General features: G+C 39.8%; 1 protein-coding gene across 1 annotated transcript; it reads right to left on the minus strand.

The window, feature by feature from the left end:
- Positions 1–8,043: 8,043 nt before the first annotated feature.
- LOC112865406 (late cornified envelope protein 1E-like) lies at positions 8,044–9,846 on the minus strand. Its single transcript, XM_025928500.2, has 2 exons — positions 9,748–9,846; positions 8,044–8,685 (listed from the first exon to the last, which is right to left on the minus strand). The coding sequence occupies exon 2, from the start codon at positions 8,662–8,664 to the stop codon at positions 8,344–8,346; it is 321 nt and encodes a 106-aa protein (XP_025784285.1). The 5' UTR covers positions 8,665–8,685; positions 9,748–9,846; the 3' UTR covers positions 8,044–8,343.
- Positions 9,847–15,555: the final 5,709 nt, after the last annotated feature.

The following is a 15,555-nucleotide window of genomic DNA, read 5'->3' on the forward strand; positions in this document are numbered from 1 at the left end:
TGGCTTATGGGGGAAGGTTTTTTTTTAACCTATATTATGGCACAAATTCCATAATATATAAGGGGAAAGGTTTGTAAGTTATTTGAAATTTAATTTCATGTGTCAGAAAAAGGTCCCATACAAGGCACGAGAAGAAATAATGAACTAGAGAAAAATATAACACATGGTTATGTAAGAAACTAATATCCTTATTTAATTGAATGTATATCTTAAAACTTAAAAGGGAAATATAAATACAGAAAAACCTAAGGGAGCCTGTGTGGCTCAATTGGTTAAGCATGCAACTCTTGGTTTCAGCTCAGGTCATGATCTCATGGTTTAATGAGTTTGAGTCCCGTGTTGGGCTTGGTGCTAACAGCGCAGAGCCTGCTTGGGATTCTCATCTCCCTCTCGCTCTCTGCCCCTCCCCCACTCACACTGTCTCTGTCTCTCTCAAATAAATGAACTTAAAAAATATAATGGATAGAGAGGTAATCTGTTCGCTCTCTCTAACACTCATACACACACACACACACACACACACACACACACACACAAATAAAATTTGAAAAGATTTTCAAAACTAATGTTTTAAAAATACCAAAGAAAATAATGAAGAAATATTTTGTGTTTTGGGATGCGGTTTATCAGATTCACTTATTTGTTTCAAAATATCAATGATTATAATGGTTAGCAAAACTCAGGGTATGTGAGAATTTGTGGTAATACACACTCATATTTTGGGGTGGCAATATAAATTAGCATAGTTATTCTGGACAGCCATTTGGTACTTGCATGAAATGAATTTAAATTAAAAAAATTTTTTCCAATGTCTATTTTTGAGAGAGAGAGAGAGACAGAGACAGAGACAGAGCATGAGTGGGGGAGAGGCAGAGAGCCAGGGAGACACAGAATCTGAAGCAGGCTCCAGGCTCTGAGCTGACAGCACAGAACCCAACATGGGGCTCAAACTCGTAAATGACAAGATCATAACCTGAGTTGATTGGTGGCTCAACCAACTGAGCCACCCAGGCGCCCCAAATCAATTTAAATTTTAAATGATCATATCTTTTTCCACAACAATTTTTCTAGGAATTTAGCATAATTAAATAAAGATATGGTATGGGAGCAATAAATGCAATAGGAATGTTCATTGCAGGAAATTAGGTATGAGAGTTTATCAAAGAAGCAGGATATAAAATCAACAGATCAAATACAAATTATACTTGATGACACCAGCAACCATATAGGAATACACTGTTGCATAAAAGAATCAACAGATGCCAAAAACGTTTTGGGTAAATATTTGATAAAAGTATTTAAATACTAATAAATTATCTCCCATAGGTTATTATTAAAAGGAAAAGTAGTGGAAGATGGTGGCGTAGGAGGAGGTTGGGCTCACCGCATCCTGCTGATCACTTGGATTCCACCCACATCTGCCTAAATAACCAAGAAAACTGCCAGAAGACTAGCAGAACGGACTGTCCAGAGCCAAGCATAGACAAGAGGCCCAGAGAAGAGGGTAGGAAGGGCCGAGAGGTGGTGCGCCTTACACGGACTTGTGGGAGGGAGCCAGGGCGGTGGAGGGGCAGCCCATCTAGCAAGGCAGAGCCCCCTGAATCTGACTTGCAAAAGCAGAGGGGCCGGATGGAGTGTGTTCTGACAGTCAGCGGGACTTAACATCTGTAATGTTATAAGTCAACAGCTCTGCTCGGAGAGCGGGAGGGCTAGAGGACAACAGGAGGGAGAGTTGTTGAGCCCTAGAGGACAGAGCTCAGTTTGTCAGGGAACCAAGAGGCTGGCCAGTGCCAGCTCCCTCTCCCATCTCCCAGCCAAAAGCCAAATTGGAACCAGTTTCCATCACTGAACTTGCTTGCACCGTGCAAACATCCAACACTGTGCTTCTGTGGATCCATCCCACAGACGGGTCTGCCTCCCTCCTGGTGCCGCAGGGCCCCTCCCTCAGCTGACCACTGAAGGCAAAGCAAGCTGAGCCTGCCCCTCCTACCCTTGTGCACCTTGTGGATCCACCCCAGTTAATAGGCCAGATCTCAAAGAAGCAGCACCACAAGCCTGGCAGTGTGCAAGTACCCCAGACAGAGGCCACCCCACTCCACAGTGAGTACTGCCCCTGGGAGGGGGGAGAGGGGAAGATAAGGTACACACCAGTCTGACTGTGGCCCCAGCAGTGGGCTGGGGGCAGACATCAGGTCTGAATGTGGCCCCACCCACCAACACAAGTTACTTCAGACAGCACAGTGGAAGAGCCCTGTAGTTCTGTGCCACTCCAGGGACTACCCAAAATGACAAAACGAAAGAATTCTCCTGAAAAGAAACTCCAGGAAGTAGCAACAGCTAATGAAATGATCAAAAACGATTTAAGCAATGTAACAGAAAATGAATTTAAAATAATAGTCATAAAATTAATTGCTGGGCTTGAAAAAAGTATAGAGGACAGCAGAGAATCTATTGCTACAGAGATCAAGGGACTAAGAAACAGTCAGGAGGAGCTAAAAAATGCTATAAATGAGCTGCAAAATAAAATGGAGGCGACCACAGCTAGGATCAAAGAGGCAGAGAAGACAATAGGTGAATTAGAAGATAAAATTATGGAAAAAGAGGAATCTGAGAAAAAGAGATGTAAAAAATCCAGGAGCATGAGGGGAGAATTAGAGAACTAAGTGATGCGATGAAACACAATAATATACATATAATAGAGATTCCAGAGGAGAAAGAGAGAGAGAAAGGTGCTGAAGGTGTACTTGAAGAAATAATAGCTGAATACTTCCCTGATCTGGGGAAGGAAAAAGGCATTGAAATCCAAGAGGCACAGAGAACTCCCTTCAGACGTAACTTGAATCGATCTTTTGCATGACATATCATAGTCAAACTGGCAAAATACAAGGATAAAGAGAAAATTCTGACAGCAGCTAGGGATAAACATGCTCTAACATATAAAGGGAGACTGATAAGACTAGTGATGAATCTATCTACTGAAACTTGGCAGGCCAGAAAGTAATGGCAGGATATCTTCAATGTGATGAACAGAAAAAATATGCAGCCGAGAATCCTTTATCCAGAAAATCTGTCATTCAGAATAGAAGGAGAGATAAAGGTTTTCCCAAACACACAAAAACTGAAGGAATTCATCACAACTAAACCAGACCTACAAGAGATCCTACGGGGGATCCTGTGAGACAAAGTACCAGAGACATCACTACAAGCATGAAACCTACAGACATCACAATGACTCTAAACCCATATCTTTCTATAATAACACTGAATGTAAATGGACTAAATGCTCCAACCAAAAGACATAGGGTATCAGAATGGATAAAAAAACAAGACCCATCTATTTGCTGTCTACAAGAGACTCATTTTAGACCTGAGGACACTTTCAGATTGAATGTGAGGGGATGGAGAACTATCTATCATGCTACTGGAAGTCAAAAGAAACCTGGAGTAACCATAATTATATCAGACAAACTAGACTTCAAATTAAAGGCTGTAACAAGAGATGAAGAAGGTCATTATATAATAACTACAGGGTCTATCCATCAGGAAGAGCTGACAATTATAAATGTCTAAGTGCCATATACGGGAGCCCCAAATATATAAAACAATTACAAACATAAGCCACCTTATTGATAAGAATGTGGTAATTGCAGGGGACTTTATAACCCCACTTATAGCAATGGATAGATCATCTAGACACATGGTCAATAAAGAAACAAGGGCCCTGAATGATACATTGGATCAGATGGACTTGACAGATATATTTAGAACTCTGCATCCAAAGCAACAGAATATACTTTCTTCTCCAGTGCACATGGAACATTCTCCAAGACAGATCACATACTGGGTCACAAAACAGCCCTTCATAAGTATACAAGAATTGAGATCATACCATGCATACTTTCAGACCACAATGCTATGAAGCTTGAAATCAACCACAGGAAAGGTCTGGAAAACCTCCAAAAGCATGGAGGTTAAAGAACACCCTACTAAAGAATGAATGGGTCAACCAGGCAATTAGAGAAGAATTTAAAAATACGTGGAAACAAATGAAAATGAAAACACAACAATCCAAATGCTTTGGGTTGCAGTGAAGGCAGTCCTGAAAGGAAAATACATTGCAATCCAGGCCTATCTCAAGAAATAAGAAAAATCCCAAATACAAAATCTAACAGCACACCTAAAGGAAATAGAAGCAGAACAGCAAAGACACCCCAAACACACCAGAAGAAGAGAAATAATAAAGATCAGAGCAGAAATAAACAATATAGAATCTAAAAAAACTGTAGAGCAGATCAATGAAACCAAGAGTTGGTTTTGTGAAAAAGTAAACAAAATTGATAAACCTCTAACCAGGCTTCTCAAAAAGAAAAGGGAGAAGACCCAAATAGATAAAATCATGAATGAAAATGGAATCATTACAACCAATCCCTCAGAGATATAAGCAATTATCAGGGAATACTATGAAAAATTATATGCCAACAAACTGGACAACCTGGAAGAAATGGACAAATTCCTAAGTACCCACACACTTCCAAAACTCAAACAGGAAGAAATAGAAAGCTTGAACAGACCCATAACCAGCAAAGAAATTGAATCCGTTATCAAAAATCTCCCAACAAATAAGAGTCCAGGATCAGATGGCTTCCCAGGGGAATTCTACCAGACATTTAAAGCAGAAATAATACCTATCCTTCTCAAGCTATTCCAAAAAATAGAAAGGAAAGTTAAACTTCCAGACTCATTCTGTGAAGCCAGCATTACTTTGATTCCTAAACCAGACAGAGACCCAGTAAAAAAAGAGAACTACAGGCCAAAATCCCTGATGAAAATGGGTGCAAAAATTCTCAATAAGTTACTAGCAAATCAAATTCAACAGCATATAAAAGGAATTATTCACTATGATCAAGTGGGATTCATTCCTGGGATGCAGGGCTGGTTCAACATTCTCAAATCAATCAATGTGATACATCACATTAATAAAAAAAAAAAAGAGAAGGACCATATGATCCTGTCAATCGATGCAGAAAAGGCCTTTGACAAAATCCAGCACCCTTTCTTAATAAAAACCCTTGAGAAAGTCGGGATGAAGGAACATACTTAAAGGTCATAAAAGCAATTTATGAAAAGCCCACAGCTAACATCATCCTCAATGGGGAAAAACTGAGAGCTTTTTCCCTGAGATCAGGAACACGACAGGGATGTCCACTCTCACCGCTGTTGTTTAACATGGTGTTGGAAGTGCTAGCATCAGCAATCAGACAACAAAAGGAAATCAAAGGCATCAAAATTGGCAACGATGAAGTTAAGCTTTCACTTTTTGCAGATGACATGATATTATACATGGAAAATCCGATAGACTCCACCAAAAGTCTGCTAGAATTGATACATAAATTTAGCAAAATTGCAGGATACAAAATCAATGTACACAAATCAGTTGCATTCTTATACACTAACAATGAAGCAACAGAAAGACAAATAAAGAAACTGATCCCATTCACAATTGCACCAAGAAGCATAAAATACCTAAGAATAAACCTAACCAAAGATATAAAAGATTTGTATGCTGAAAACTATAGAAAGTTTATGAAGGTAATTGAAGAAGATATAAAGAAATGGAAAAACATTCCGTGCTCATGGATTGGAAGAATAAATATTGTTAAAATGTCAATACCACCCAAAGCTATTTACACATTCAATGCAATCCCAATCAAAATTGCACCAGCATTCTTCTCAAAACTAGAACAAGCAATCCTAAAATTTGTATGGAACCACAAAAGGCCCCGAATAGCCAAAGTAATTTTGAAGAAGAAGACCAAAGCAGGAGGCATCACATTCCCAGACTTTAGCCTCTACTACAAAGCTGTGATCATCAAGACAGCATGGTATTGGCACAAAAACAGACACATAGACCAATGGAATAGAATAGAAACCCCAGAACTAGACCCACAAAAGGATGGCCAACTAAACTTTGACAAAGTAGGAAAGAATATCCAATGGAAAAAAGACAGTCTCTTTAACAAATGGTGCAGGGAGAACTGGACAGCAACATGCAGAAGGATGAAACTAGACCACTTTCTTACACCTTTCACAAAAACAAACTCAAAATGGATGAAGGACCTGAATGTGAGACAGGAAACCATCAAAACCCTAGAGGAGAAAGCAGGAAAAAACCTCTCTGACCTCAGCCGCAGCAATTTCTTACTTGACACATCCCCAAGGGCAAGGGAATTAAAAGCAAAAATGAACTATTGGGACCTCATCAAGATAAAAAGCTTCTGCACAGCAAAGCAAACAATCAACAAAACTAAAAGGCAACCAATGGAATGGGAAATGATATTTGCAAATGACATATCGGACAAAGGGCTAGTATCCAAAATCTATAAAGAGCTCATCAAACTCCACACCCAAAAAACAAAGAATCCAGTGAAGAAATGGGCAGAAAACATGAATAGACACTTCTCTAAAGAAGACATTTAGATGGCCAACAGGCACATGAAAAGATGCTCAGCCTTGCTCCTCATCAGGGAAATACAAACTAAAACCACACTCAGATATCACCTCACGCCAGTCAGAGTGGCTAAAATGAACAAACCAGGAGACTATAGATGCTGGAGAGGATGTGGAGAAATGGTAACCCTCTTGGTGGGTTCCCCCAACCGTGTTGGTGGGAATGCAAATTGGTGCAGCCACTCTGGAAAACAGTGTGGAGGTTCCTCAAAAAATTAAAAATAGATCTACCCTATGACCCAGCAATAGCACTGCTAGGAATTTACCCAAGGGATACAGGAGTGCTGGTGCATAGGGGCACTTGTACCCCAATGTTTATGGAGCACTTTCAACAATAGACAAATTATTGAAAGAGCCTAAATGTCCATCAACTGACGAATGGATAAAGACATTGTGGTTTATATACACAATGGAATACTATGTGGCAATGAGAAATAATGACATATTGTCTTTTGTAGCAATGTGGATGGAACTGGAGAGTGTTATGCTAAGTGAAACAGGTCACACAGAGAAAGACAGATACCATATGTTTTTACTCTTATGTGGATCCTGAGAAACTTAACAGAAGTCCATGGGGGAGGGGAAGAAGAAAAGAAAAAAAAATAGGTTAGAGAGGGAGAGAGCCAAAGCATAAGAGACTCTTAAAAACAGAACAAACTGAGGGTTGATGGGGGGTGGGAGGGAGGGGAGGGTGGGTGATGGGTGTTGAGGAGGGCACCTTTTGGGATGAGCACTGGGTGTTGTATGGAAACCAATTTGACAATAAATTTCATATTTAAAAAAAAAAAGGAAAAGTAGTGGACACCTTTTATTGATTAAAAGGAAATCAGTCAGCTGGGCATCCAACTCTTGATTTTGGCTCAGGTCATGATCCTGGGCTTGTGGGATTGAGCCTGGCCTTGGGCTCAGTGCTGAGCATGGAGCCTGCTTGGGATTCTGTCTCTCTCTGTCTGTCTCTCTCCTTCTCTGTCTGCCCCTCTCCCCCACATGTACTCTCTCTCTCTCTCTCTCTCTCTCTCTCTCTCTCTCTCTCTAGAAAAAAGAAATAAAAAGAAAAACAGAAAAAGGAGAAATAGTGAGTATATAATGAAGAAACTCAGCCAAAGTCATCTAAGTGGTCAAGTTATATTACCAGAATAGGGCAATTAGAGACCTTACGAACCAGTTTCAGAGAAGGACACAGCACCACTTCTGTGGAATCTCTGAAAAATGCAAAACCAAATCTAGTCAAGAAGAAATATCAGATGAATGTGAATGGAGAGTTGTTCTACCAATGGCTCAAAAAGTGTCAGTACATGGAAGACAAAGAAAGCCTAAAGGACTGCCACAGATAGGAGGAAACTAAGGAATCACAGTAGCTAGAGGCAATGTTGGCTCCTGGATTGGATTCTGAGCCAACAGAAATTTGTTTTGCTCTTAAGGACAGTAGTGATACAAATGGCAAATCTGAGTAAGTTCTGTAGACACTCAGGGGAAGGAGTGAGGGCACATATGAGAAGGACGACATAAGTATAAAAAGAAACAATCAAGGCAAAAGAAGGAACGAAGAGTTCTAGTTTTATTGTTTCCCATTAAGCTGGGTTTGCCACAAGGTAAGCAGAAGAAGGACGTTGGGTCTGTACTCTGGGTTCCCAGGGCAGCCACACATTTGGGCGAGAAGGTGAGTGAATGGGTTCGGGGAAGTTCTGGCTTCTGGACACCAGGACACAGCGATCCTCTGGGCCAGAGGTCAGACCCCTCAGCCACATGGGTAGGCCCAGCAGGAGGAGCAGGAGCAGGAGGAAGGATTTGGCATTGGCTGCCCCCAAATCTGCTTTTCTTGGCTCAGAATCCACTTCAGCAGCAGCCTCCAGATGACTGACTGCTCCCTCCACAGCAGTTGGAGCCCCCCAAGGGCTGGCTGCAGCAGTCAGAGTTCTGGTGCCTGTGGCGGTGGGACCTGCGTCTCCTGTGGTGGCTCAGACAGCAGCCACCACTCCCAGAGCTACAGCAGCCACCACCCCCGGAACTACAACAGCCCCCGCCCCCAGAGCTGGAGCCACAGCAGCCCCCAGAGCTGACACTGCAGCAGGAAGAGACTGGGGGACACTTGGGGGGACACTTGGGGAGGCATTTGGGAGGGGGCTGGCACTGCTGCTGGTTCTGCTGGCAGGACATCTCGGCAGGCAGGGACAGGAGCTGAGGGAGAGTCACACAGTCAGACCCAGGACACAGAGACCCCCTGCCCCACCACCTCCTATTCTTAGTACATTTCTAGAGCCTTTATTTGATGAACTATTTAATGTAGTCCTTAATAATTCAACACAGAAAATCTCATTATTTCTCATAGTTGTCCAAATGCTCTCATATCATCTCCTTGAACCTAATTTTCTAACAAAGTGTTTTAACCTATTATATAAGTAGAGAAATTAGGCAAAGATGTTAAGTTCTCAGAATCAAACATGTAGTATTTAGGGGAGATATTCTACTGACATAAACCACAATAATCATTGAAACAATTAATCTAGGTAGCAGTTTATAAATGAATTCATTTCTTTAGGGGAAACAGTCATTCCCTCTTGGAGAATATTCTAAATATTCTTGTCCTGTCTGGACATAGAAGTTTACAAATGCACAGAATGTTGGAGATTGGCTGGGAGAACTGGCTGAGGGTAACTATGGTTACTCTAAGCTGGGACTGCACCAGGCCCTGACTGAGTCTGCTTCTCTGGCATCTTGTGGACACTCATCTCAAAGTAACACCTCAGCACCAAGATTTGAGTTGTTCCTACTCAACTCTGCAGCCCCGTTAGTCTGAGCACTTAAAGTCAGTTGTGGTTTCCTCTCTGCTGGCTGAGTGTCACTGTTCTTATCTCTACTTTTCCTGGAGGGACAGCTATGCTTTCAAAGAGAAACTTCCCTTTTGACAACAGTTACAGGTTGGTATGATGGTCAGTGTCGCAAATTATTCCAACCAGAGACCAATAACTATGGGTCAGTGTGGTTTCTCTAAGAGTGCTGTCACTCTCATGAAGTTCCTCCTGCTCGTGTTCCCAGCCTTGCTCTTTGCCTGTCCCTCAGTGTGTCTGAGACTCCTTCCATGCTGATATGAACCCAGTCTCACAGTCTTCTCACTGCCACCCACCACACACACACATGTGTGCACACACACCCACACACTCATACACACATGCACACACACTCTGCCCTGGAGTCCTCCTAAGGAAGGTGGTGCTGTTCCTTGTCCCAGGGGACACTTACCGGTGCACAGGCAGCACAAGGTCCGTCAGCACCTCAGGAGAGGAGTGTATGGAAGGCCTCAGTCCCCAAGGCCCTTTTATCCTGGCCTTGGGCTCTGCCCCAGCCTGTGAGAAAGGATCTGGGCATGAGGGGACTGCCTCCTGCCACCCACATGGTCCTGTGACAGGTGGTGACTGGCAGCTCCTTCCTGCCTCTCCATGGGGCCCAGGGCAGCTGCTTCCAGCTAGGAATAGGGCTGCTTAGAAATGGGGATGGAGTGTGAATCTCTACCATCATCTGCCACTCAGGGTTCTAGCCTCTCATTCTTGGAACCCCTCCCCCCCAGCTCCAGTTTCCTTTCTTTCCTCCCAAATGTTAATTTTTTTAATTTTTTTTTTCAACGTTTATTTATTTTTGGGACAGAGAGAGACAGAGCATGAACGGGGGAGGGGCAGAGAGAGAGGGAGACACAGAATCGGAAACAGACTCCAGGCTCCGAGCCATCAGCCTAGAGCCCGACGCGGGGCTCGAACTCATGGACCGTGAGATCGTGACCTGGCTGAAGTCGGACGCTTAACCGACTGCGCCACCCAGGCGCCCCCCCAAATGTTAATTTAATGACTACATCTAACTTGGTTTAAGCCAGGTTTTTAATATATTCCTTCATGTTTTATTCCATATTGGTAATCCTGACACATTACATGTTATACTGTGTGTGGTTTCAACTTTATAAACACCATCACATTTAATGTAACTTGCTCTCTTTAAACATTATTTTTGTGAATTATTTAAATTGATCTTTGAATTGAAATTGTTCTACAATTGAAACTGTAGCTGTCATTTACTCATTTTTACAACCTTATAGTATCTATCTTGTGAGTACAGCATGATTCTGATATGCTGTCTCTTTTGGAATGGCACTCAGGTTGTTTGCGCTATTTGCCATATAAATATTGCAGCTATAGGGATGTGTGTATGTGTGTGTGTGTGTGTGTGTGTGTGTGTGTGTGTGTGTGTGTGTGTGTTTGATATCTGTTGGAGAGAGTCTCCAAGTTAAGCATATGTAAGTGGAACTGTTGAATTTTAGATCAGACACATCCTCTGATTTGTTCTTGTCGATTTGTTTCCACTTATGGTTTATAAGAATCACTCTTTCTGTACATTGTTGCTAAACTTAAATGATTGCCATTTGATGCCTGTGAATCCATGTGCTCTTGTTTTTTGATATGTGTTTCCTGCTTAGTAAAGATAACAAGCATCCTTCTATGCTTGTTGGTCCTTTTAGTTTCCTTTTCTATGAATTATCTGTTCTTTTTAAAAAACATTGTTTCTATTTGTCTCTTTTTGTTAGGATCTGTAAGTTCTTCACATATTCTGGTTGCTAATCCTCTATTATTACATGAGTTGTGAACATCTTTCCTCAATAATTTGTTTTCTTGTTTGCTTTTTAAAGGTGTCATTTGATGAGCAGGTGTTTTATTTTTAATATAGTTCTATCTCTGCAACATTAACAATGCTATTTGCACGTTTCATGACTTTAAGGAATCTCAACCATTGATAAGCTCAGAAATCTGTTCTTTTCTGTTTTCTTTAAAAAGTTGTAAAAACTCATTTTCTCTTAAAAATTAAGGTTTTTCTTTAACTTGGAATGGAATTTTTGTACATTTGATATTTATTTCATTTTTTTTCCAAATGGATAATCAGTTATCTATCATAATCAAATATTTTATTTCCCCCCTAATTTGAAATACCTCCTCAGTCATGGCTGAGTTTCTACATTTGTATAGCTCTGTAATTAGACTGATCATTCTTTTCATTGTCAATTTGTTTATCCCAGTGACACTATCCTGCTGCCTTATTTACTATAGGTGTGTAATCAATTGTGATATCACATAAGTTGTATAACTTCGTTCCCCACCTTAAGATTGTCTTGGTGATTATTAGAGCTTTGCTCTATCGTATAAAATTTAGAGGCACCTTGCCACTTACTACAAATGAAAATAAAGAAAAACAAAATATCTTTAGAATTTTGATAGAAATACCGCTAAGTATATGCATTCATATATGAAGGATAGTCAATTTTTTTAAAAAATAATTTTCCTTTCCAGCCATCCATGAATATGGTATATCTCTATTTTGGTATTTATTCTGCAATGCTTTTCAGTAAAGTTTCCTCATTTTATCAAAAATATTTTACAATAATATTTTAGACATTATAATTTTTGCAATTTTATTTTATTTTTTAATATTTATTTATTTTTGAGAGATTTTTTATATTTATATATTTATTATATATTATATATTTATTATACACATATAATTATAATTATTATAATAAATAATTATAATATTTTAAAATATTATTTATTTTGAGAGTGCTGGAGGGGCAGAGAGAGAGGAAGACACAGAGTCTGAAGCAGGCTTCAGGCTCCAAACTGTCAGCACAGAGCCCGACGCAGGGCTCTAACTCATGAACTGTGAGATCATGACCTGAACCAAAGTTGGACGCTTAACCAAGTATGCCACCCAGGTGTCCCAATTTTTGCTATTTTAAATAGCAACTTTTATAATTTTGAATTATTTATTTCTGATAAATTTATACCTAATTTATTCTGTATTCTGATCTTATATCTTGCAACTTTTCTAATTCTTACTATTATTTTAATTTCTTGTAGTAATCATTCTTATGCATATGAATTTTCTTTATCAAATATTTTCTTTCCTCTTGGGTTACATTATTAGAAGCTCAATTGCTATATAAAAGAGTATGTTCATTTTAGATTTTAATTTGTATATACAACAATTATTTGTTGAATAACAATTCACCAAATTTTCAACTAGATGATTATGATAATTTATATTTCCAACAACACAAGACCTATTTCCGATCACCTTCAGCAATACTGAGTTTTGTGATACATTTCAAGTCTTTTCCAGTTCAGTATAAAGGAATAAATCTAATAGAACTCATCCCTGAAAATTCATCCTTGTTTTATATGTAATTCTTTGGTTATTTGTATGCAGAAACATAAAGCAATAAATTTCAAAATCTATTGATTTTGTAGATAGTTTTGTAGAATGTTTTGTAGATAGTTTTATGTATTTTCTATAAAATTGTAAGAACTTACTGTTTATTATAAATTTTAATTCTGCTACTGGGCTGTGTGTTTTGTTTTTCCTAATATGGTTATTTTTTCCATCTTTTTTAAAAATGGTGCATTCTGCCATACAGATTATTTTTCTATGTGTGAAATTTGTCAATATTTTTTGCCATGCTTAAAATATTTTACCTAACTACTTATAAAGGAATAATTAGGTAAATAGTCTAGTACTTTTGGAGTGTTGATATTGTTGCTACTATAGAGACTTGAAGTTGCTGGCTTGGGGACACTGAGTCTGAATTCTTACTAGGTCTCAGCATTCTTCCTTCCTATCTCCTGAGACTATGAGAGCCTGACAACATAAGAAACAAAACACATGCTTTCAGAAAACTCATCCTTTGCTAGTGCATATTGTTTATGTTAAAATGATACCCAAGCCCTTGAGATCTAGTGCCCGACTTCAGTGTTACATCATGCTGCTATCTTGTCACCTAAGCCCAAACAGACTGGTTGATATTTTGGGTGTTTCTCTTTGTGGAGTTAGGGCATGGACAAAATAGCTTCCAAGTCTCATCACACTTGGAATGGATGAGCTGGGCTCCTGAATCATGTAATTCAGGATTATGTGAGCCAGTAATCAATATCTTGTCTACACTCACATTGGTTACATTCTTTGAAACAATATGAGCCACACCCAGATAATTCACCAGCAGATTTCTGTAGTGTGATAAGTCTAGGACATAATAATGTGAATATCTCAGAGTGAGAATTCTGATGATAACAGCTTAGATCACAATCAAAGTAAAGCTAATGCTAGTATTAATAAGTACATTTTTAAACTCAGTATTCATTGAATGCATATTAGAGCTGATGAGGGATATAGAAATGTAAGACCCAAGCTGGGGATTCTAGGAGAGTTTATTATAAGTGGATTTGAGAGAAGAAGAAGAAGAAAAAAAAAAACTCATACAGGGAATCACAGTGAACTGTGAATAGCACAGTTTTACAAGTGCATGGATCATGAACTAAATCATGGAAGTTTAACAGGGAGGATAAATTCAAGGTAGAGAAAATAGCTTAAGAAGAATATTTCTAAATCGGAGATGTAGCAAGGGTCCTATTGCACAGGCTTCAACCATCAGCCAGTAGAGATTGGAGCCCATCATGGTCTGAGGCAATTATTCCTGAGGGAGAGGGGTAGAACCCAATGTGGAAAAAAAAATCAATGAGGAACTGAAACACAAGGAGGAACAGAATGTAGGGGACATATGGCAGGCAAGAGGCAGAACAATTCAGGAAAGGCTGGACACGAGGGGATACCAGATGCTAGAAGGAACATGGCAAGATATACAGATGTGTATGTGTGCACACCCACGTACATATAGTCATATATGTGGTCTCTCATGGTCTCTATAATATCTCTAAGTAGAAGAACACATAGACACACACACATGCACACACATACCTCAACCACATACTAGTAGGGTTCGTAACACACAAAGTAACCTGGATATTTTCAAATCAACATCCGTTCAGGGTCTAGGAAATTCCAGAATTCTTCACAAGCCTGGAGGGAAGTAGACTCCCTTCATACAGTCTCCCTAGCTCTGATTCTACTTCATCTGATAAGCGGTTTAATTGTTTAATAACCTTGCACCACCATAGATGGAGGTCTTGCTATCCGACTTACTACCAACCCAGATGTGAACTCTGGCTCCTTTCTTTATCTCCTAAAAATGTGAAAATACCAATATTATTTTGAAAAGCCTGTTTTCATATAACTGAATTGAGGCTCTAAGAGACTAGGAGTGTTGGGAGATGCTTATAAAACAGAAAGAGACAAAAGTTATATGATATATTAATTACTCTTGTTCTTAAACACACTCCATCTTCCACTCCACTAAGGATGTCTTTCCCCTGGCTGCTTTACACTGGGCAGTGTCCAGTCTTACACAGTCTCACTGTTTCTTCACTGCCATATGTGGACTTCAGTTTAGCCTTAGACATGACACCTGGAAAATCTGAATTATTTATCTCACTGGTGGACCAGGTCTTCCCTCTCTCCTTCCTCTATAAAACTTCACTCCTGGTTCACAATGTCTTATTAAAACCTACCAATAAGCTCAACAAAACAGAAGAAGATTGTATTTTCTAACCAGGTTCACTCTCCTTAGAAAACAACTGTAATTAAAAAAAAATGAATGTGTTGACATTTTCTTAGAGAATATAGCATGTTAAAAACTATCAGAAATTTCCCTTGCATTAGCTCACTGACTTTCACACCCCTCCAACAAGAAAGTTATTTTTATATGATCTCCACTGTAGTTGGACAAAACTGAGAACAAGAGGATGAGGTATTTTTCACAAGGTCATGCAGCTAATAGGTGGCAGAACCAAGATTCTCTCCAGGGTTACACTCCTCAAGCAGGTTCCTGGTTGCTATAGCAGGAACCAGAAACATTGTCCAGAAACATTGAATTAAGATTTGGGAGGCAAGAAAATAGAACTCAAGCTCCAAAACTGAGCCAGGCAGGTATCCTGCAGGGACAATGGGAGAGTCAGGTTGGGGATGATTGCAGTTTTTCTCCCTTGATCCTTTTTCTAAGCAACCCTATTGCTAACTGGGACTAACTGCCAGTCACCACCTGGTCACAGGTGACAGGACAATGTGGGTGGCAGGAGGAGGTCCCCTCATGCCCAGGTCCTGTCTCACAGCTTAGGGGCAGAG

Source organism: Puma concolor, chromosome C1 (genome assembly GCF_028749965.1).
Source record: "Puma concolor isolate L17-30 chromosome C1, mPumCon1.1.hap2, whole genome shotgun sequence".
NCBI lineage: Eukaryota > Metazoa > Chordata > Mammalia > Carnivora > Felidae > Puma > Puma concolor.

Excerpts from the sequence above, each read along its gene's own strand:
- LOC112865406 (XM_025928500.2), bottom strand. The coding sequence starts at position 8,664 with ATGTCCTGCCAGCAGAACCAGCAGCAGTGCCAGCCCCCTCCCAAATGC.